Source organism: Carassius auratus, chromosome 43 (assembly GCF_003368295.1).
Source record: "Carassius auratus strain Wakin chromosome 43, ASM336829v1, whole genome shotgun sequence".
In the NCBI taxonomy this organism is placed as follows: domain Eukaryota; kingdom Metazoa; phylum Chordata; class Actinopteri; order Cypriniformes; family Cyprinidae; genus Carassius; species Carassius auratus.
Window position 1 is genome coordinate 11,105,722 of NC_039285.1, and position 23,456 is coordinate 11,129,177.

At 39.7% G+C, this 23,456-nt stretch overlaps 1 protein-coding gene across 4 annotated transcripts in view; it reads right to left on the minus strand.

Moving 5' to 3' along the window:
• Window positions 1-23,456, minus strand: part of LOC113061693 (galaxin-like) — a 31,089-nt gene that overhangs the window by 1,259 nt on the left and 6,374 nt on the right. Inside the window, exons 3-11 of one of the 4 annotated variants that reach the window (XM_026231035.1) lie at window positions 7,729-7,756; window positions 7,487-7,581; window positions 7,232-7,366; window positions 6,907-7,077; window positions 6,686-6,755; window positions 4,148-4,167; window positions 3,836-3,924; window positions 3,435-3,655; window positions 97-452 (exon numbers count right to left, since the gene is read on the minus strand). In XM_026231035.1, the coding sequence (XP_026086820.1) occupies window positions 97-452; window positions 3,435-3,655; window positions 3,836-3,924; window positions 4,148-4,167; window positions 6,686-6,755; window positions 6,907-7,077; window positions 7,232-7,366; window positions 7,487-7,581; window positions 7,729-7,756 (1,185 nt within the window). Of the gene's footprint in view, window positions 1-96; window positions 453-3,434; window positions 3,656-3,835; window positions 3,925-4,147; window positions 4,168-6,685; window positions 6,756-6,906; window positions 7,078-7,231; window positions 7,367-7,486; window positions 7,585-7,728; window positions 7,757-23,456 lie in introns of all 4 variants that reach the window. The other 3 variants (XM_026231037.1, XM_026231036.1, XM_026231034.1) reach the window with 3 other exon arrangements.

Below are 23,456 nucleotides of genomic sequence, written 5' to 3' on the forward strand. Positions count from 1 at the left end.
AGATAATTTGATCAATGTGTAATAATAATAATTATAATAATAATTAAAAAATATAAATTTTAGGTTACACCACAATAAAATGTTTAAGGAAATCACCTGTTTTATTGCACATATCTGGGATCAGGTCTGCTAGAGGTTTAAGCCTGTATTCTGCAAGAGAGCTGTTAGGCTTTGGTGTTGGTTTGAGATGTTCAGCACAGCAGCTCCACAGGGATGTGTTGAAGTAGTAATGCCCACAGCAATGGTGGTTTGGTTTGGTGTCATAAATTATAGAATTGGTTGAGGAGGAACAACAAGTTTGATTGTTATTATATTCCAGCAGATGGCTTCCACAGCACTCCCCACTTAAACGTGTAAGTTTGTAGAGATGACCTGAGCAGCATCTCAACAACTGGTTGTGGTGGTCATAGACTTCTGAACCACAACAGAAATTGCCTTTCATTTTGTTGTGGCTAAATAGAGAGAGGGAGAGAGAGAGAGAGAGAAGATAAAGCCTTGTTTACCAAGACAGCATGGGCAGAGACATACATAAAATCAGACTACAGGCCAAATATTGACTATTAGCTCTTTTTTAATGGTTTTGCCTGAAGCATTTTCAGAATATATATATATATATATATATATATCATAGACACACTCTCATAGAACACATTATAATATTTTTCATGTTTCTGCTGGAATATGATGATGTGTGCTCTGATTGGCCAACTATACAGTGCATTGTGATTGGCTGAATGTCTTAAGCATTTGATGGAAATGTTATGCCCCTCAGCATACTGTGATGACATGGGTCCCGCACAACATGCCGTCAAAACAATAAAATCCATTACAAACAAGGCATTTGTTGCATCCAGTGGGGACATAACTACTGATTATAATGACTTGCACTGTGTTATTACATGTTGTGTTGCATATCGTGATACATAAACATAATACCAGCATTTGTGATTGGACAAACAACAAGCTCTGCTCTACACTACTCAAAACTTGCGTTTGATTCATTATGGTCGGGGAGGGGGCTCTTTGCTTGGTATCCGTACAAACACTGCACACTTCCCCCAGAATGGGTCGATGGTGAGGAGTCGGGGTGGTGGAGGGATGCTGAAAAACTAGAGAGAACGAATGTAAGGCGGGTATGATTATTTATAGTGGTTATGTCTAGTGTTGGTTGGATGGATAGTGTGGTTATTGCTAGTGAATTGGCCAAAATGATTATCTGCCCATGTTCCTCCCAAAATGTATTAATAAAACATAATGTTGTAGGCTACTCTCAAATGAAACAGTCCTCATCCTCTGAAAAATGTGTTGCAAACATATTTCTTTTTTTCCAGAACAGTGATGCAAATACAACTTATTCACCCAACAAAGTAAGCCCAAACAAAGTAGTTGTGCATTCACAACGAAAAACAGCTTCTCCACAACATGGCGCTGGTGGCAACAGAGAGAATACAAGTTACAAGTTATGGGGGCATATATTAGGAATACATGGAATACATAATTTATGAATAAATAAAGGATGGAAACAAATAATAGATATATTTGTAATATACTGCAAGTGTGTGGCGAGTGGGGCGGGGCCGAGAGGCGTGGGAACGAGGAGTGAGGCCAGGTGTAGTGATTGGAGATGAGCTACACCTGAGTCCCACCGCTAGTATCGAGTCCCACGTAGGAGATGGAAGGATATAAAACTGGAGTGACGACCGTGAAGGACGAGAGAGGACCAGGCCTGGGACATTAGTTTATGTTTTGGTTTTCATTTATGCGCACCAGTCGTCCGTGAGGGGCTGGTGCGCCGTTTTGTATTTATTTTGAATATTAAAATTCTGATTTGATTGTGCGCCGGTTCCCGCCTCCTTCTTCCCGATGAGTACAAAGGTTGTATCGTTACAGTGGTGCCGAAGCCCGGGAGAAGGAGGGACGCGCTGCTGAAGATCCCTCGCCGCTGTGGTGAATCCGCGGTGCCCTCGAGCAGGCGAGGTATGTGCCGCCAGGGACGCTCGAGGCGGTGGGCTGGAGCGAGTTGCCGGGGACGGGCGAGCTCGCTGCCGACCGCCCACGACAAGGAGGGGCGGCTGCCGTCCGTGAGGGAGCGGAGGAGTCGGCGCCGTTCGCCAGGGGGCCGGAGCCTGCCGCCTCCGTGACGGAATCCGGAGGGGCAGGGAACGGGGGACTCCTGCCGCTGCCCAAAATCGGAGGAGCCGTCGCCGTCCACCGGGCGGCGGAGGAGTGTCGTGCCGTCCGCCGAGGGCCGTCCAGTGCCACCGCCGGGCACCGCGGAGGAGATCACCCAGCCGGTGGAGGGCCGAGCAGCAGTGCGTCTGGGAACCCGAATTTTTTTTTTTCTCTCTCCCCTCTCTCGTCCTTGTCGCTCCTCCTTCCATCTCCTTTTCTCTCGCCTCGTCTGTCCTACCCCCAGGTTCCTGCAGGTTCCCGTGAGCGGTCCCCCCCGGAGGGAAGGGGGGGGGGGAGTAGAGCGCAGTCTCGAGGGTACCCCCCGGCCTGCGAGGGGCGATGGGGGTATGTGGCGAGTGGGGCGGGGCCGAGAGGCGTGGGAACGAGGAGTGAGGCCAGGTGTAGTGATTGGAGATGAGCTACACCTGCGCCCCACCGCCCGTATCGAGTCCCACGTAGGAGATGGAAGGATATAAAACTGGAGTGACGACCGTGAAGGACGAGAGAGGACCAGGCCTGGGACATTATTTTATGTGTTTGCTTTTTATTTGTGCGCGTCAGTCGCTGGTTTGTTTATTTTTGAATTATTAAAATGTTTTTGATTGTGCGCCGGTTCCCGCCTCCTTCTTCCCGATGAATATGGAGATTTGCACTCCAAGCTTGGGAATGGTCCGATCCAAGAGAACCCCCCTCCCCATTGAACTGTAAAATTAACTCAAAGTAAGGAGATGTGGTGGAGGACGAAACCTGATAAACCGTCAATAGATAGAGGTAAGTCAGCTGTATTTATACTATGGTGTTGAATAACTTGGTGTGCTCCACCAGTGTTGATTAGGAACTGAAGTATCTGATGCTCTCCTCCCGAACCTTGCTAATAAAACATCATGTACTGTATTAGAACTATTAAATTCTCATTTGTATATGCCCTAATGGGCACCTACAAACCTATGGTCTTTACAGTGTTAGTAACTGCATGATAAATAGTTGTGATGTGTATACTGAAATACTTGTATTCACCTGTTTTACCTAGACATTTCAATTTACATGATCAAAGCTATTTAACCTTGTTTATTCATTTTTATCTGGCTAGCTTAAGAGCCTTTATTGGTCAAATATAATGTTATAAGTGTCGTGAGTTCATTAGCCCTTATGTTAATCTGGGCCTGTGTATGGTGTCCAATACTCTGATTTGTGCTTTGCATTTATTCCATTCAAGTGCGCACACACACACGTATATCAAAGTTTGGTATGTGTGGGCCTACCTGTGTCCGTTACAGCAAATATGTGTGTGAGGATCAAAAGTTTTTCCTCCACAGCAGTGCTCACCAAGACGGGGACGAGCAAACATTTGGCAAATAGTGTTTGGTGGAGCATATATAACACCTCCAACACACTCTGACTGCTCAGGCACATTGAGATGAAGAATTCCATTACAGCACAGCACATTGTCATCTAACAGAGTGTAGAAATTTTTGCCACAGCACTGAAGGACACAGATAAACAGTAGGTTATTGTATGCAGAGTTATGAATACTGTATTCTGCAATCTCAACTTTAAAACTTTATAAGCACATTTTACTGAAAGTCATACTGTTCAGAGAAATCTCCAATTTATTGGAATTTCTATTCCTGCAAAGAAAAACCTTAGGTCAAAAAAGCAATACCTTAGTAAGTGTTGATGCCTTTTTATACAGTTTCCCTGAGCAACAGATAGTTTCCTGGGGGTTGTAAGGTTCCGATCCACACATAAATTCTAGAACAGAATGAATAAAAGTGTGTTATTTTTACTATAATATGCATACTATTACCATCATTTCCAATAATGATGAGAACGATTTAAGTTGGATACCTGAAAAATGTCAGGTTATGCAGTTATGAAGTGAAAAGACTATCAAAGGATACTGAAACTAACCTAATCACTGTCCAATCAAAAGAGATACATTTTATTATACAATGAAGGATGACAAGTGCTTTACCTGAGACTTTGGGGAGTGTGCTTGAAATTTCCAGTCATATATAAAATCAAACAAACAGAAAATTATATTATTATTATCTCTATTATTATTCTTATTAAATAGACCTCCACTGTAAGGGTATGTGTATATATATATATATATATATATATATATATATATATATATATATATATATATATATATATATATAGAGAGAGAGAGAGAGAGAGAATTTATTGAAGTGGTACAGTCGACACAGATGTAATGAGACACAGGTGTAAACAATGAGTGCTGATGACTAAAAGATTATGAGGAATTAAGTCCATGCCCGAGTGGCAATGGTATGGGGATGGATTGCCCTCTGTTGGCTATGAAGGGCATTTCAGCTGGTGATCGTGACATTCATGTTAGAGCTGTAATCAGGTCTTAAAAGTTAGGCCCGACAGGACCCGAGCCCAACAAGTACATTTTGATTGACAGCTTTTTAAAATCCAGAACCCGTTTACAGCCTGACATTATTCAAATGTGCACACGCACACAGCTATTTTGCCTTTGTCAAAAATGAGTAATTTATTCATGTTTTAACCTAATTTATTAATAACTAACGTAGACTACACCACTTGGAAGTTGGAATAAAGAAACAAAGTAATTCCTCTGTGACATCATAACATATCGGCACTCTAAATAGGCATAGGCTCATTTAGCTTATGAATAGTCATTTTTAACAAATTAAGATACATTTTAAATTAAGATGGGTATTTGGCAATAACGAAATTAAGATAAAGGCTCCGGATTTGCTTCACCACTAGCAGCTGACATTTAATAAAAGAATAATGCCAATATTAGCGTATATACTCTGTCCACATTATGCATTTAACTTAAATGATTTAAGACTCAATGAATATTTATTTTTCATTTAAAAAAAACTTTATTAGCTACCTACTCACAGCGATTAGGCTAAGCCTACATGTTTTTGGAAAATGATTGAATCCACTGTAGATGGCTTCAGTGCATTCCTGCGCTCACTGATGGTGCATCATTATTCACTCATTATTCTCATTATAAACATGGTCAAAACTTTTCCACACCTCAGAGTTTGCTTTAGTTGCTGGTGCAACCAAAACTTAATCGCCAGAGGCAAGCCTCCGTTACACCTACTCAGCATTCATTTCACATCTTTCTCACGCTAATGGAAACATATCACATGACCGCTCGTTTACCTCGCAAACCCGAGCGCGAGCCCGAGCCTGGCCTGAGCCCGCGTAAGATGATATAAATTATGCCCAAACCCGACCGTTCGGGCAAAGATAATTAATCTAATTCATGTTCCCTTTCGATACTACACTTGTTGTATCGACGCTATGCTAAGAAGACCCCTTTTTTCCGATACTGAAGCCTTTTTAAATAATTCAGTGTAACTGCACAGCCATTGGTTTGTTTAGTGAAAATAAAAACTCACAATCGCGGAGCTGAGCTGCACAATCCTATGGCCACGAGGCCCGCCAGATCCCACCAATATGGGCAGGGCCATCTGGCTATATAGATGGGCATTCCGGCATAGGGTCCTTAGATTTCTTCTCCTTCAGCAACGACCACGATCTTTGCTCTACAAGACTCAAAGCCTTCACCGCTGACAAGCCTTGCAATGGATCAAGAACTCTCTGAGCAGTGCTCCAGCTCGGCTAGAGGCTACTCATTTTCCAAATGTAAGGGACCCCTCATCATTCTGGTGCCTCTTGTAATGAGCTCAGCTCAGTTTGCTCAGTTTTGCAACACATGTGCCTGGCAGTTTGAACCAAGGAGCAGGCATTCTGTCCTGGAGCAACATCTCCTAAGAAGAGTGGATGTTCCGTCTGCAAACAGTTTAAAGAATTTGGTAGATCTTTGAGAAAGCAGAGGTCGACCTCTTCACCTGAGAAGACAAATCTCATTGCCCAATTTATTTTCTTAAAAAATGACTGGCCCAACCTCCTCCATTATGCTTTTCTCCCGATTGCCCTGATACCCCTTAGGTTATTAGGTGAATCAGGGAGCAAGGACATAAGGTTCTCCTAACTCCGGTTAACCCACTATGGATGCACCAACATTGGCTCTCAGAGCTGTCTTGTTGCAGCCTCGTGGCCCATTCCCCTGAGGCAGAGGTCATCCGGTCATGAAGCAGAGACTTTCCCCTTATAGAGCCAGATGGCTGCAACCATATTGGCAGGTTCTGGTGGGCTTCATGGATTTGGGCTTGTGGAGCTCTGCTCACTTGCCATCGGTTTGTTTTTAATTCTCACACATGAACCAATGGCTATGGATTTATACTGTATTATTAAGGGCTTCAGTATCTGAGAAAAAATACTTTTTTTCCCATACCGTGTAGTGACACAGTATTCGATTTCCACTGTTAATCAGTGTAAACTTTGGGTTGCTTATTCATTCAATCACAAAAGAGGGGACACATTTTCAATATTCTGATACTTTTGCATTAAAGAAAAGCGGAGAATAGATAAAGTGTTTACTTATGTTGTCTGTACCTTGGAGGTATAGCAAGCATTAGGTGTGTGTGTGACTCACCAGGTGGGACAAGAGCCTTGCGGGTATTCTGAATCTGAATCTGTGAGAATAAGATCCACATTATAACCTACTAAAACAAATGGCAAATAAATTACTGTTTAACTAAAAACACATGAATATATTACAGAGTAAAATATGTCTTTGTTCCACTTTTTAGTCACTTGCACCACATTTATTTAATTATTTATCTAGTAATCAATGTAAGAGCTGTATACACACACCTGTTACTTTTGGACAGCAAGTTTCATTATAAGGCTTTATTTCTAGTGTAAGGTCAGTGTAGCAGTAGTGAGTTGTCATGTCAAACGTTTTATTGCCACAACAAGAATGATTTTCCTTCAATTCAAGTATTATGTCATCACAACACAAATGAGTCGTTGTCAGGTACATGACTGTAAATAAGTGAAAGAGAAAACTCATCATAAAAGAAGTCATCCTTGATCTAATAGTATAAAGATCAATAAATCTCAAATCAAAATTTTGCATGCAAAAATGTGTCAAATCTGAACAATGTGGCTGTAAAGCTGCATGAAGTACATCAGCTACCTTTGCCACAGCATTTTGCATGAGTGCTGTTTCGAGTCAGAATCCTGCCACCACAGCAAATCTCATTAAGGGGATTGTAAGCTACAGAATCACAGCAGTCAGCCACCAGCTGGCTTAATCCCAGAGTAACATTTCCTGCAACACAATGAAATATGTGTTCAATCATTGCGTAAGTCCTAAACTTGCGGTGAATCATATCCTCTACTTTCAGTGACTCAGCAACCACAAACTAACAGCTTCAAGTGTATATCCTACCATTGCAGCAGGAACTTTCCGAGATCTTGTAAGACACATTTCCACAACAGTGCAGATGTTGGCTGCCTTCCATCTCTCCACTGAAACCTGCATTGCTGCTGACATTATAAAGACATATCACTCAAATGATCCTTTTACCAAATCATTTTGTTAATTTAATGTTAATGTAGATTTATGATAAAAATGCATATGTAAAAATAATACAAATCCAAAAACTCTTATAATGGTGTTGAGAGACTCACTGGCTCCCTTTGTCGTGATGGCAAAAATCTGAGGAACAAAGAGATGATTCATTATGACAAGTAGTTACTAGTCTCCTGTGGACAAAAATGATAGCAAGCTATGAGTTCTGACATTTAAGTCTAACTCAATCTGACATTGGTTCTCTCTTGTATTGGCAGCCAATGAGCTCGCTGCTCAACATTAAAATATATGACTAGAGCTTGCTGTAGTAGTGCAGCTTGCTTCAGAAACTCTCCACATATTCTATGGGGTTAATAATGTATGTTATATGTGCAGCAGCAATATTTCTAACATGTTCACAGAAGCATGTTGTGGATGTATTGGTAATAGCAAGTCTCAGTACTAGTTCTGCCACAGTAGCAGCAGCGTAGCATATCTTTTCTGCAACACTGGTTTTACATACCTTACTTACCATTTCAACTTCCTTACATGCAGATTTGAACTGCTAAAACATGCCTAAAACATCCATGCATGTGAGAAGGTGAAATCTCAAGGGAATGATCAAATCGATGCAAATATGCGCACGTGTTTGTTTGTTCGATTGACTTGAAGCGTCGCTGCGCACAAATAAAAAAAAACAAAAACAAAGTGCGCCACAATGCTCCAAGTCAAACGAACGAACAAACACGTGAAAGCGATTCGAAAGCATAAGGAGCCGTCTGCTCTGCTCTAGCTCTCATGAATGTTAAACAACAATCAACCTGCACAGTGCAAATAGCCAAAACCTGGATATTTTAGGCAACATTAAAATCCTGGCTGGGACGTGTCCCGTATGAACGGCGCATATGGTCACCCTAATACTAAGTATATATCAAACAGTCTGTAACAGAAAATGCAACAGTGGTAACATGTTTACTCACACTTATGTGTTGCGACATTACTATTGGATCCACTCTAGTCTCTAGTTCTGAAAAACTTGTATTATATGGTCTTGTTTAAAAATGAATCTGTAGCAAAGTAAGCAAACATTCTGTGTTTTTAACTGACATGATTGCTCATTTTAACCCATGTTTACACCGGACGTGAGTGGTGTAAAGCGACTAGACAACAGAACCAATTACAATTGGCAATTCTGTCCGTTATGGATAGAGCACGGATTGGCACAACAAATCTCAGACACTAAACTGGTCATCCCACTCTATTTCCAACATTCAAGCATTCGCACCACCTCTGACCTGAAAGAGAAATTGATTTGTGACATGATGCAGCAATGTTTCAATAACTTGATCTGCCCTTCATCTAAGGAAATCACTTTATTTTTACTGATGTCATCATAATGACTTGAAATAAAAAGATTAGGAGCACACAATTTATTCTTTTTCTCACTTTCCATCTGGCTACATTCTAGTATGTAACACCCACTTTTCACAATTCCTGAGATGCAAAAATCCCTTCACATTTTTAGTAAGAAAAAGAGGTTATGAACCACATTCCATGTTGACTTTAAAGGATCATAATTAGCTAACAAATATACACTGTAAAAAACAAAAAACAACAACAAAAAAAATCCAACAGTAAAATACTGTTATTTCAATAGACAGTTTAATCCTGTAAATTAACAGACAAAGGCCCATAGATTAATCACTTGCAGTAAATTTGCAGCATGTAACTGTAAACCCGTTAGCGGTAAACAAGATCACTGCACAACTCGCCTCTTGCCTTCACCTCTGTTGTATTAAAAGGACACGGTTCAAGGTAAGTTTGTCTTTTTGTTGTTACTTCACTATGTTTCCCCCAACTTGTAAAATCACGTCTTTTAAGAGGTATTTGTAATTGTGCTAATTGATGTGAATTGCTTTTTGCAGGCAGTTCTTAATGGGTCTGTTATTCGGTAGTTAGCTTTCTCCAACCTTCGATTATTACAGCGAATACTTTGCTTGGTTAAAAAGAGTACTTTGTATTATATATATTATTTCTGATTCATGATGCTAATTTTAGATACCACATTCATGCAGGGCCAGCCCGCAGCATAGGCCGTATAGGCAAATAAGGGCGCCACTCATCCATAGGGGAATTTTTTTTTTTTTTTTTACATATATTTTTTTAAATAATAGGCTACTATTTAAAAACCATTAATTCGAAATACTACCAAATAAAGCAAAAAAAAAAAAAAAAAAAAAAAAAATTCTGGCTCTTCAATCTTCCCCCGCCCATCGAGTGCTTGAAGTGCGTCAGAAACAGAGCGCGCGCACGATCAGTTGTTGGTAATTTGTTGTGTAGCGTGCCCGACGCCGCATCCAATGTGGACTGCACTGCTTTTGTTAACACACAGCTCGTAGAAACGGAGAAGAAACGTTCTGGACACGGTGAAAGTTTCCTGATTGTGACGGAAGGCCGAATTTACATGACACATTCTAAATTAGCATAGTCTGCGAAAGATACAGTGCCAAAAAGTAGAGAAGAGGATAAAGACAGAGGTAAAGAGATGTAGTGAAAGAACAATTTATTGCATAGGAGTAAGATACTATAATTTCATGGCAGTTATTTTTACCTTAAACTTAATGTTAGAAGTATTCCGAGTCCCCAGAATGTGATTTTGTACAATCATGTCAGTTTTAAGACGCATTTTTTTATTATCACTTTTTTATTAATGATTTACTCTACAATTGTTCAGTTTTGGGGGGATACAGTACAGGCCAAAAGTTTGGAAACATTACTATTTTTAATGTTTTTGAAAGAAGTTTCTTCTGCTCATCAAGCCTGCATTTATTTGATCAAAAATACAGAAAAAATGTAATCTTGTGATATATTATTCCAATTTAAACATTTTTTTTTTTTTCAATTTATTATACTTTAAATTTATTTTTGTGATGCAAAGCTGAATTTTCAGCATCATTACTCCATTCTTCAGTGTCACATGTGAAAACCAGTCTATCACATGATCCTTTAGAAATCATTCTAATATGATTTATTATGTGTTGGAAACAGTTCTGCTGTAATGTGTGTGTGTGTGTGTGTGTATATATATATATATATATATATATATATATATATATATATATATATATATATATATATATATATATATGCTAAATCATGAACACAATGACAGGGTGAAATGGGCTGTGATGCATGGGGCGCCAGGTAAAATCTTGCCTAGGGCAGCAAATTTGTCAGGGCCGGCCTTGCATTCATGCATGTAAATGTTATTCACTAAAGTCACACCATGCAATATAATAAACGCAAAAAAAAGAAAAACAAAAATTTGATTTAATGGTGGTACTCGTATTTTATCTAGATTTACATGTAGGCCTAACGTATGCAAGAGTTATATTCAAAAAGTCGCAGAGGTCGTTACTGAAATGCAAGGCGGTGGCAGATATTTTTTTACTGCAAACAGGTAATAACCCGAAATAAATAGTTTTATTCTGTTTATCTTATACAGGAATCATTCACTGTATATAATGGTGTTTGTATTTTATTTTATTATTTTATTTATATTTCAGGGAACACATGATAGGAGAACATTGTTAGCCTGAATGCAATGTAAGTCGCTTTGGATAAAAGCGTCTGCTAAATGCATAAATTTAAATTTAAATTTTGTATTTTCAACATGGCAAACAACGCTAAGATTAGGTAAGTTTAACTACATGTATTCTTGCAAACTTTGTATGCACTCAAACATTACTATCTGTGCGTTTGTGAGACACATGCAAGTACACGTACATGTTTCCAATGTAACAATGGAACAAGATGAGGCTCCAAGTATGGAACAAGATGAAAGTGCAGAAAGTGTTGATGAAGCACTGTTTTTGAGACATCTTGCTTTATTGTATCTTAAATTGCAATCTAAACGTCTACTTCCATCATCTGTAATTCAAACAATCATTAGTCAATTTCAAGAAATTCATGACATGAGTAAGGAACATCTACTTTTCAAGTTAAGAGACAAATTAGCAGTATTACAGCTTCTTGAAAGGCATATACAGTATGTGCCATTGATGGTGTTTTGCGTAGTGATGACCTCTTCCAGACTTAAAATTCACACATACTTAATACTGACCAAAAACGATAAACTTACTTCAAAAATAATTTTAACCATGCAGCACCAGTTCCCTATCTTTCGGTCATTACGAGTTATGTCGAACGACATATGGGGTCTCACTTGGGAGGCCAATCATCTCTGAGTTTAAGAGAAAACGCCAATGAAAATTGGCTAGTGGATTTAACATACCTGAGCCACTCCCCGTTCCAACGGGTATAAATAGGGCGACAGGTGCATCCACTCATTAGATTTTTGCTTCGGAGCCGAGTGGTTGTATGAAAGCTGTTATACTCCACAAAGCCATTCATCGGCTGTGTCGGGAAGCTGTTCTGGTTGGCGGTACGGTGCAAACAGTGGTGTCCCTTTCAGCGATTCTCCTGGGCGCTTCAACTAAGAGAGCAGATTTCCTAAAAGAGCAAATCGCGGACGATTTGCGTCTTTTTAAAGACGCCGTCTCATCCGCATCCTTCTGGATGTGTTCGTTTCCTGTTCTATGACAACGGCCATGTTCGTTGTCTTCCATGTCTGGGCATTCAGCATGCTGAAGGCGCGTTCATGGATGGTTCGTGAGGAGATTGCTGTCCTGCTGGCGAAGGATGCAATAGAGCCGGTCCCTCCAGCCGAGATGACGATGGGGTTTTACAGCCCTTACTTCATCGAACCCAAGAAAAGCGGTGGCCTTCGGCCTATCCTGGATCTGCGAGTCTTGAATCGGGCCCTGCTTAAGCTCCCGTTCAAGATGCTGACGCAGAAACACATTCTCAAATGCTTTCAGCCCCAGGACTGGTTTGCAGCGATCGACATGAAAGACGCATACTTTCATGTCTCGATCCTCCCTCGCCACAGACCGCTCTGCGGTTTGCATTCGAGGGTCAGGCATGGCAGTACAAGGTCCTCCCCTTCGGGCTCTCTCTGTCCCCCCATGTCTTCACGAAGCTCACTGAGGGCGCCCTGTTGTTGTCACAACAGATGCCTCCGACTCGGGCTGGGGCGCGACATGCAATGGGCAGGCAGCTTCAGGGTTCTGGACAGGACCAAGACTGCATTGGCACATCAGTTGTCTGGAGTTGCTGGCAGTGCATCTTGCCTTACAACAGTTTCGTCCGCTGTTGCTGGACAAGCACGTGTTGGTCCGCACGGACAACACTGCGGCCGTTTCGTACATCAACCGACAGGGCGGTCTACGATCACGTTGCATGTCTTAACTCGCCTGGGCTAGGTGTTCATATGGCTTGGTTCCCTACGGGTAATCACATATGTGTATGTGTATTCTTCCACGGTAAGGTTTCCCTCTTGGCAAACCCGTGTCTTCCCTTAACAGTCTCTGTCAGTCTCTTCTGGCAGCCGTTCCATCCCTACTCTAGGACCTGCCTCAGAGACCCCTTCTATATGTAGTACTGCCCCCTGGGGGGCAGTAATACATATTGAAGTACATGTCTCTCCACGTATCTCCACATGTCACCTCCCTACGGGTAGGATGTGGTCTCCGTAGCGACCTTTTTCTAAGGCTCGCTTCCCCTTTGTCTTGCCAAGCTGAAAGAATAAATAGGGAAGATTTGAAGCAATCTTTCTCTGAAGGTTGAAATCCCTTCCATTAACTTTATGTGGGCCGAACAGCAGCGTGGCCTTCTCCAGCAGCGATGTACTCACCCTTTGGCCCCTTCGGTACCAAGGTCAGTGAATTTGCGCTGGGGCTTTGGGAAGGTTATGACCTTAAGCGTAGCTTTTGTGGCACGCCAGGGCTTGTTGACAATTGCAGCGCCACAGGGTTGTGACGATGTTCAGGTTGTGGCGTTTTCCATAGGACCCCATATGTCGTTCGACATAACTCGTAGTGACCGACAGATAGGTAACGTCTCGGTTATGTACGTAACCCTCGTTCCCTGATGGAGGGAACGGAGACGTTATGTCCCCATGCCACAACCTTGAACCGGTCGCTGTTGACGGGACACGTTCTCGGCTCCTCAGCGTAAAACCTAATGAGTGGATGCACCTGTCACCCTATTTATGCCCGTTGGCATGGGGAGTGGCTCAGGTATGTTAAATCCACTAGCCAATTTTCATTGGCGTTTTCTCTTAAATTCAGAGATGATTGGCCTCCCAAGTGAGACCCCATATGTCGTTCGACATAACGTCTCCGTTCTCTCCATCAGGGAACGAGGGTTACGTACGTAACCGAGATGTTCTGGTTTGTCTTGGAGAAAATGAGACCAGCAAAGAATGCTTTGCACAATATGTTCCGAACAAAGAAACAATAAAGACACTGTTACATATTGAACATCACAAACAAATGTACTATAACGTTCCTTGTAAAGATCTTTTTTATGACGTCTGGGTTGGCAACAGCATAATAGAAATTAGTTTGCTTAGAAATGACCCCTCATCTTTTGGCATAATTCTCTACCAGGATGCATTAGAAGTTTCCAACCCTCTTGGTTCTGGTAAAAAAAAAAAAAAAAAAAAAAAAAAGGAACACAAGTTGCTCTGTGTATATCCTACCCTTAAAGACATCACTCCACATCATAGGTCTAGCACTGAACAGATGTAACTTGTTCTTATTTGCAGAGAGCAGGATTTCAAGTTTTTTGGGCAAGAAACTTTTTTTCCAATCACTCATCAAAGACCTCAAAGTTCTTGAGGTAGGTGATGTTATGTTGCCTGATGGGCAAGTTTTCTTGGGAACATTAACTGCAATTTGTGGGGACAACCTGGGCTCACATGACTGGTGCTTCAAGTGCAGTTGAAGAGATCAAATTTGACTCTTTGTTCCGTCACTTTGATGTATGCCCTCCGGGATTATCACACTGTCTTGGCCATGACATATTTGAAGGTGTTGCATCATATTATGTAGCCTTATACATAAAACACCTTGTGACAGTGGATAAGCAGTCCACTTACCAGGAAATAATCAGAGAATAAGTCAGTTCTCATACTTTGGTAGTGATCCTAATGACAAACCTGTTGAGGTTGCTCCGGGTGGGGATAAACTTAATGGCCATGCAGTGCAAAACTGGTGTTTACTTAGGATGCTTCCAGTTTTGATTGGACATAAGATTAAATGTCCAGCTGAAAATGAGGTATGGCAGCTTGTGTTACAGCTTCGACAAATAGTAGAGCTTATTTGTGCACCTGCTATTTCTGCAGGCCAGAAAGCCTACCTTGAAGTATTGATTCATAAGTACTTACATACTCGATGTAAAGCCTTTCCTGATCACACACTAAAACCAAATCAGCACTATATCACTCATTATCCAGAACTGATTTTCCACTTTGGCCCTTTAATCCATTTATAAACTATGAGATCCGAAAGTAAGCACACATATTTCAAACAGTGTGTTCGAAAATCGCATAATTTCAAGAATCTCTGTCACACGTTGGCAGAGAAGCATCAGCTACTTCAGGCATACATTTATGCGGGCAACTTTTTCCCACCAGATAATGTTCTGGAAAAAAATCACAGAATTTAATTTTACGGAATACATTGAGGAGATCAGGAGGGCAGTTTCAAATTTGAATTTTGATGCGGAAAACACTGAGGTTGCCAAAGATATCATACTGCAAGGCACAAAATACAAAAAGAAAATAAAAAATATATCTGTTAGATTATAACTAGGGTTGGGTATTGTTTAGGCTTTATACCGATACCATACAAAACTATGGATAACATTAAAGAACATTACAAAATATTTAAAATAAATCCATAGCTTCCACACACTCCTTGGGTGCTCTCATTTCCCAAGTTGTGCATCCCTTACTCTAAGGCTAATATATGTATTTCATGATGTGGGTCATTGTTTAATAGAAAACCACACATAATGTTTCTACTGTATCTCTGATATTTGTTAAAATGAGTGCTGTCTGCCACTTTAATCAGATCTGTGAAAACCATATGGTCATTCTTTCTTAAGTAGCAACAATATCCTTTGTAAAGTACAGTCAAGGCACATTAGTACTTTCACCTCAAAAAAGGTTTTAAACCAGTTATTTATATATTTTGCTGTAGTATGTCAGCAGGAAATATCAGTTTACATTTACAAACATTTATTTTGCGATTAATTTAAAGGGGGGGGGGATTCCCATGCTAAACATGGACAAAGTTTCAAAAATTAAGTTGTACGTTCGAAGGAGTATTTTTGTTCCCAAAATACTCCTTCCGGTTTGTCACAAGTTTCGGAAAGTTTTTTCCGAGTATGGGTCTTTGTGACGTTAGATGGAGTGGAATTTCCATATATGGGTCCTAAGGGCACTTCTGCCGGAAGAGCGCGCACTCCCGTATAGCAGAGCACTGAGAGCACAGACATTCACTGATCAGAGAGAGAGCATCGCAAAATGTCACAAAAGAAGTGTGTTTTTGGTTGCTAGGGCAAGACAACCCTGCACAGATTACCAAAAAAAAAAAAAACAACATTAAGGGACCAGTGGATGGAGTTTATTTTTACAGAGCGTCAACGGAGTTGTGCAAGTGTTTTTGTTTGTTCCTTGGATTTCAAAGATGCTTGTTTTACAAACAAGGCCCAGTTTGACTCCGGATTTGCACATCGTTTATTTCTTAAGGATAATGCAGTCCCAATGAAAAAGGGTCACGATCGTGTGTTGGAACCGCATGCGGTGAGTAAAACTGCTTCAAATATCTCTGTGTTGTTAACTTAGCTATCGGCGTGTAAGAACATCAAGTAAACAACATGCGATGTTGTCATCAAACTGCACTTTCCACATGTACAGCTTAAAAAAAAAAAATAAGACGACATAGAGTGGAACTTAGTCATTTTCCAAAACCGCTAAGCAAATCTATAAAGTTTCAGTACATATCACATAGAGACGTCATTGCTGATGCTGCTCTTGTTAAATTTCAGCCTTTGGATCTGATTCTGGATCATAAATATACGCTGAATCTGACTGTTAGCCATGGTTTGTTTTGGTTGTTTTTTTCCTCACGGCAATGTCACAGCTTCCAAACGCTCTCAACGCAAAAGCTTACTCGCGCTCGTGATTCTTTAGCTCCGCCCACACGTCACGCCTCCAGCCGGTCGTGTTTTTCCTGGAAAAATTGATACAGACTATCTTTCTCTTATGAATATAATAAAACTAAAGACTTTTTGGAGTTATGAAGGATGCAGTACTACTCTGTAGGTACTCAAGATTAACAGGATATTGAGTGAAAACGAGCATTTCACCTCCCCTTTAATAATTATCTAGTGAGGTTGTTGAATGCACTAGCAGTCTGACAACAGACTGCCTAAGACTAAGACTTCTGCACAGTAGTTTATGTATAAAGTATGTATAATTAAGTTAAGCATATTTAAATAAGTATAATTAACGTATGTATTCATATGTGTTAAGGGCTAGATTTTTGCTACAGGAAACAGCTGCAGTGTGATGAGTGGTGAACGCAGCAAAATTTTTTACAGTAGATGGGAAACCGATAGCTCCTTTGTGACCTTTTGTAAACTGTATTTAAGACAAAGAACTGTACAGATACAGATATTCTAGCAATCTATCAATAAACACACACCTTGTGTCCTCTGTGTTTGTTTGAGTCCGCTCGCGCTGCTCTGCCACGGTCTGGGGATTGAAGAGCACGCTGAAAGATGAGGAGGAGACTGGTCTGCAGGCGTTTTCAAATGACATTTAAGCGGACTGACTCTGAGGCGATCGCAAATTTGTGTACAGTTTATGGACCTAAATGCTAGAGCCCTGCTAAGAAAGCCTAGCAACGCCCATGCTTCTTTTGTACATCTCGGAGAACCAAAACAAATATTTCTCCAAATATTTCCATCATTTCCATTTCTATAACGTGTGAACATATCCTCTATCATATTCTAAAACAACAAAAACAACAACAAAATCAGAGCGCCTCGTTATCACTAGTTTTATCTCCCGGGTCTGCTATTAGCTTAGAGACCATTAGCATCGGCAGCGTGGTTGCAGCTTACCGCACTTGGATTGCTAATACTCTATTCACACGAAAGGTTCAGTAGACTTGTTGCTTTAATGAATGGTTGTTGTCATGGTGTGAAGAACATAAACTGTTATTTGTTAATAATTGGAATCTTTTCTGGGAGCATCCTAGGCTTTTTCACGCTGATGGCCTGCAACCCAGCAGAGTCGGAGCAGAGCTGCTCTCAAACAACATCTCCAGGACACTTCTCTCTATAGTAAGCCAATTCTCAAATAACAATTATGATGACTTTTGTCCTGCATGCTCAAATGATAGAAGTACTTGCATTTAAATTTAATAATTTACATTTTTTCGTTAATAACAGGTAGTGTATTCTGATGTAAAATTAAATTACCTGTCGAATGAGAATGCTCTACAACCATCTTATCTGAGCTCAAAACGCTGTGTCAGGATACTAAAAATAATAAATACATACCGTAATAAAGATGGTAGGATACGCTATGGGTTGCCAGGGGGAACGCCTTCAGAACTTGACAGAGGCGCGACTTAACATTCCAGAGCTTTTTAATTTTTGCACATTATTATTTAGGCGGGACCGAGACGGATCTACAAATACGAGAAAGAAAAGTAGGAAAGTAAAGCAATGCAACAAGGTAAGGCAAAAGAATAGAGACCTTACAGGAATGAGCTCACAACAAACGCAAAACAACGGTATTTAGAGAAGCTCTCAGGGATCCAAAATATCAACCCATTCGAGCTCCCCGCAGCGGAATGGCACAGAGACCTGAACCATTTACCTCCACGCACATATATGGACATTGTGAATTAGCTTTTTTTTTTGGTTTAAGTTACTAAACAATACAGGAGTTTAAAAGCCACAAGTCTTTGGAAAGTTACGAGGCTTTCTGCTGAGGCTGGGTGCAGGACTTGGTAAGTTTCTTCTGATGTGTTTAGTGTGTTGTAATTACATTGCATTTGGTGTAAGTTTAGGTATTTATTTGTAATTTGATTTTATCCCAAGGATACATACTGTAACAGGTTTTTGTGTTGGGGGCTGCAAAGCGGACCAACCAGTTCTGGGTTGGCTAGGGTAGTTAAATGTGCGATTGCAAGATGTAAATGTCCTGGTTAGATTAAAATCATTAACAGTGTGAATACAAGGTGTATGAGATTCAGACGAGCCTGCAGACTAATGCTGTGTCCATTTCGGTAACCTTAAAAATGATTCCTTTGTTCCTATGTTTTCCATATGTATCGTGTGAGGTAATGGAGCAGTTTTTAATGCAGCAATGTTTTTGCAACAGCTCCAAGTCTCATGCACAGTGTATAGGTCACAATCCAAATCCGTTCACTTATTTATTTGTTTACTTTTAGACACGGCAACTGTTTGACCCTCTGCGCCACTGGAGCTGACTACTAAGCATTGTCTTTTGTAGTCTTGACTATCCGAAAATAACACGTTTGTTGGGTAATATGTATGTTTGCATGAATAATAAACAACTAATAAAATTATCCACCCCATAAATATAGTATTAACAAACTCTAATGCCATAAATAGGGTATCATTTGAAAATGAGCATCCCTCCAAAAACATCTACATTTCTGTCTCTTTTCAAGTGTTAGAGTAGTTAATTAGTTGTATTTATAGGGGTTATTATAGCACAATTCTTAAATAAGGGGGTCATAATAGAACCCCCCTGGACCACACTAATTTTCAAAGCCTGGCTACGGCCATGAGTACCACTATTTTAATGATGTATTTACAACGTTTCTAGACCTTGACTGTGGTAGGACCCATGCTGTCTATGCAGGGTCAGAAAGCTCTCAGATTTCATCAAACATATCTTAATTTGTGTTCCGAAGATAAACAAAGGTCTTATGGGTTTGCAGCAACATGATGGTGAGTGAGTAATGAAAGAATTTTCATTTTTCAAGTTACAGTGAACCAAGTTCAGCCTCTTATTTGTCAAGTTCAGCACGTGACAGTCAAGGTTGCATTTTCCTCAGAAACAGCCAAACCAAGTAACTCCTCTCCACATACTTTTATCATTTCCAACACATGGCCCACAACTTTCCAGGACCCAAGGGATCAAATGCCACCACAGATCCAATCGGCTATTTCTATAGGCAAGAGGCCTAAACCTCCAGAACGACCTCCACACTTTGATGTTCCTCACTCATGGCTATACACAGTTGATGAGGGGTGAATACATAGGGGTGACAAACAAAGAAAGTTACATTAATGTTTGTGTAAACATGATCCAAAGTTTTGTCACCTCTGGTGTGGGAGGAAACATGCTGATGGAATTTGGGGAGCACTGTCTTTAATTACGAGTGATTAAAATCACCGGTTAAAATAAAAGCAGCCTCCGGGTGAGCGGTCTAGTTGTTTACTAATAGCTGTGTGAAGTTTGTTCAAAGCAAGCTTGTCATTAGCATCTGGTGCAATATAGACTGCAGTTATTATGGTGGGAGTGAATTCACGCAGCAGATAAAAACGTCTACATTTAACCATGAGAAACTCTAGGTTAGCTGATCAGTGTCTCCCAACAATGACAATGTTTGGACAATGTTTGTTAACATAAATGCACAATCCACCGCCTATTATTTTGCCAGAGTCATGCTAACAGAGTTTGCCATCCAAAAGTCTCTTACTGTGGGTTATGAGAAGTCGTTACTCATCAATTTTGTTCACCAGTGACCGCACATTGGCAAGGAAAATGCTGGGTAAAGAGAGCCGGGGCGGTGTTAACTTTATCTTAGCTCTTAGACCTCCATGCTTCCCCCGACTTTGTTTACGATCTCGACACCACCTGCAAGCACTTCCGCCAGACAAGGGGTTGTACACCAGACGAGAAGCGCAGCACTGCGTCGCATCTTTAAAAATTATTCTTTTAAATTCGAACACATTATTCTCTATAAGTTATGGCTGTGCCATTAATCTAAAAATCGGTTCGATTTCAGCCTCAAATGATCATGGAAATACAATAATCGAGATAAAACAATTATTGTGCCCCATTCTGCCCCATTTTTGCAGCACTGCGCTTTCGTTCCTCCATAAAAGCCCAATTTCCAGAGCAAATCAGTAAAATCATGTAATATGGCATTTGCATAATGGGACATGCTTTATTTATAAAAGTATATTTATTCATGTTTTTAAAAGCTTGAAAGAGAATTTTAGCTGCTCCTCAGGAAGAGATATGCACTTAAGAGATGGAACAGAACATGAACATGTAAAGTCATCTTTTAGCTCAAGGTGCATGCCTAAACGCAAATACATGCAAAAATGTGTTAAAATCCTGTGCTTAGTGATTATTAATGTATACCTTCATCGGTCATGTAATAAGTGAACGTAAAGAGTTGAAAATGAAAATACATGTGTTACGGTAATTTGGATCCGTGCAGCTCTTAAAGGGTTAATTCACCCAAATATAAAAATTATGTCATTAATAACTCACCCTCATGTCATTCACAGTTTTAAGATATTTTAGATTTAGTCCAAGAGCTTTCTGTCCCTCCATTGAAAATATATTTATGGTATACTGTCCATGTCCAGAAAGGTAATAAAAACATCTTCAAAGTAGTCCAGGTGACATTAGAGGGTCAGTTATAATTATAAATTTTGGTTAAAAAATAGCAAAAACTATGACTTTATTCAGCACTGTCTTCTTTTCTGGGTCTGTTGTGAGCACACTGCATTTTAGTGACATCCGGTTTGTGAACGAATCATTCGATGTAACCAGATTTTCTTTTTTTAACCGGCATGCACTGCTTCAAGTCAGACTGTGACCGGTTTGCGCAGTACTTCATGAAGTCGAACACACCTACTGCTCACGCATCTGAACCAAACTGGTTCTTTTGTTGATTTATTCTGAACGGATTCTGTGCTAATGTTATGAACGCGGGTAAACCGAAGGCTTTTTATTTGTATTTTATTTTATAAATAATCGTGATTACAATATTAACCAAAATAATCGTGATTATGATTTGTCATAATTGAGCAGCCTATGAAATTACAAACACCGGCGGCGCCATTCGGCATCTGTCCGCGGCACCCAGCTATGACTACGGATGCTGTTCAAATTCTTGATGCACCACAGACCGTCATCTACATAATTTTGTATTAAATAACATATTTGTTTCAAACCATTGTTCATACATTATACCAATATACCACTGCTGCAAAATACTACTTACATTAACTGTACAGCTTGAATAAATGTTAACATAATTAAATGTATAATAAACGTAGTGCTTTTAATCTTTTCAATGATGTCGACAGCCACCTACTGGATTTACCAGGTCACAACCATCACAACACAATTCAGGTCATTTAAATAGCGGAGTAGCGGGCCGCAAAAGATGAAAAACGAATCAACAACAGAATTATTTGCAACCAACCATAGAATCTTCAAAGCCAAAAAGAGGAAGCAATAAACGTGGAGGAAGATAGGGTTTGTCATCGGTTTTTCAGGTAAGAATGTCTCATTTTCGATCTGAGGTAAAATGTTCAGTGAAAGTCCTTGAAAGTGTTAAGAAATAAGCATTCCTATAAAAAATATGTGACTTCTTTGTTTTTATTGAGCAAACAAATCAGTATTTTAGTAGCTACAACATTAGAAATGTTGAAATCGCTTATAATAATGCAAAACAATTGATGAATGGCAATCTAGATGATAGTCTAAATTAATAACACATATTCTTTTCATTAAATAACGTTCAAAACACATCTATTATCAATTAAAATAATATATGTATAATAATAATAATAATGATAAATTAAGTTAAATCTTATTCATCCTGCTGTTCATAGAATGTGCGCGTCAGGTGTGCGATACCTCGAGTTGTCCTACATGTGGTGCTGCGCGACGCTCCTCGTTCTTCTTCTTTTCAAGTTTAAAGAAAAGGCGGAACTTATAGCGATTGCCTTTTTCTTTGTTTTATTTTTCAACAGTTTTTATATATGTGAGAGTGTGTTTTATGTTGAATGTGAATGTATCTGCATGCTTACCATATGTTTGAGTGAAACTTAATGTAAATCAGCTCGATATCACTGTGTAATCACAGCTATCAAAGTGAACGCGACTATATGAATAGAGAGAGTGGATTATTGACTTTATGGCACATTTGTAATATTACCATCTGTATAATTGGCCATCAGCACAGCAGCAGTTATTTGCATTGTAATTCATTGTAAATGCTGCATTTCTAGCAATCTCAGGATTTTCTGTAATTGGCATACCAAGTTAAATCATTTTTTTTTTTCTTTTTAAAATTATTCGTATTGGATTTTTCTAGTGCTCAAATAAATCACTTATATGATGTCTAAGTTTCTGTCTAGTGTTTTATAATTGAAAAAAAAAAACTATACAGTGGTATGTTTAATGACTAAATAGTTTGTAGAAGCCTTCAATACAGTTGGTAAATCAAATAAAAAATATTGTGTGGTAAAAAACTAAAATATTTAAGTGTGGTAAAAAAAAAAAAAAAAAAAAAAAAAAAATCAAGGCCCTTCAGTGTCTATAACTTTTACTATTTATTTTAAGTTAGCTAGAGCACTTTCAGCTGTGAGTCCCATAATGGATGGTGCTGGCTAACAGGTTAACCAAAAGTCCATCTGTGTCCATTTTAATTTGCTTACTGAATTTGATATACTGCATTCATTAGAGATGTCTATGGAAGAATGTGGAAAGGCCATTCCTCAGTACTTCAAAAGCCTTGAGATTGCACACCTGGTCACCAAGCTTCTTCTGGCACATTTTGATGAGAGTGAAAAGTGGACTGATGGCACATGCAGATGTGAGTGTTTATTTAAATATTTTGTTTGTTTAATTTTACTTTAA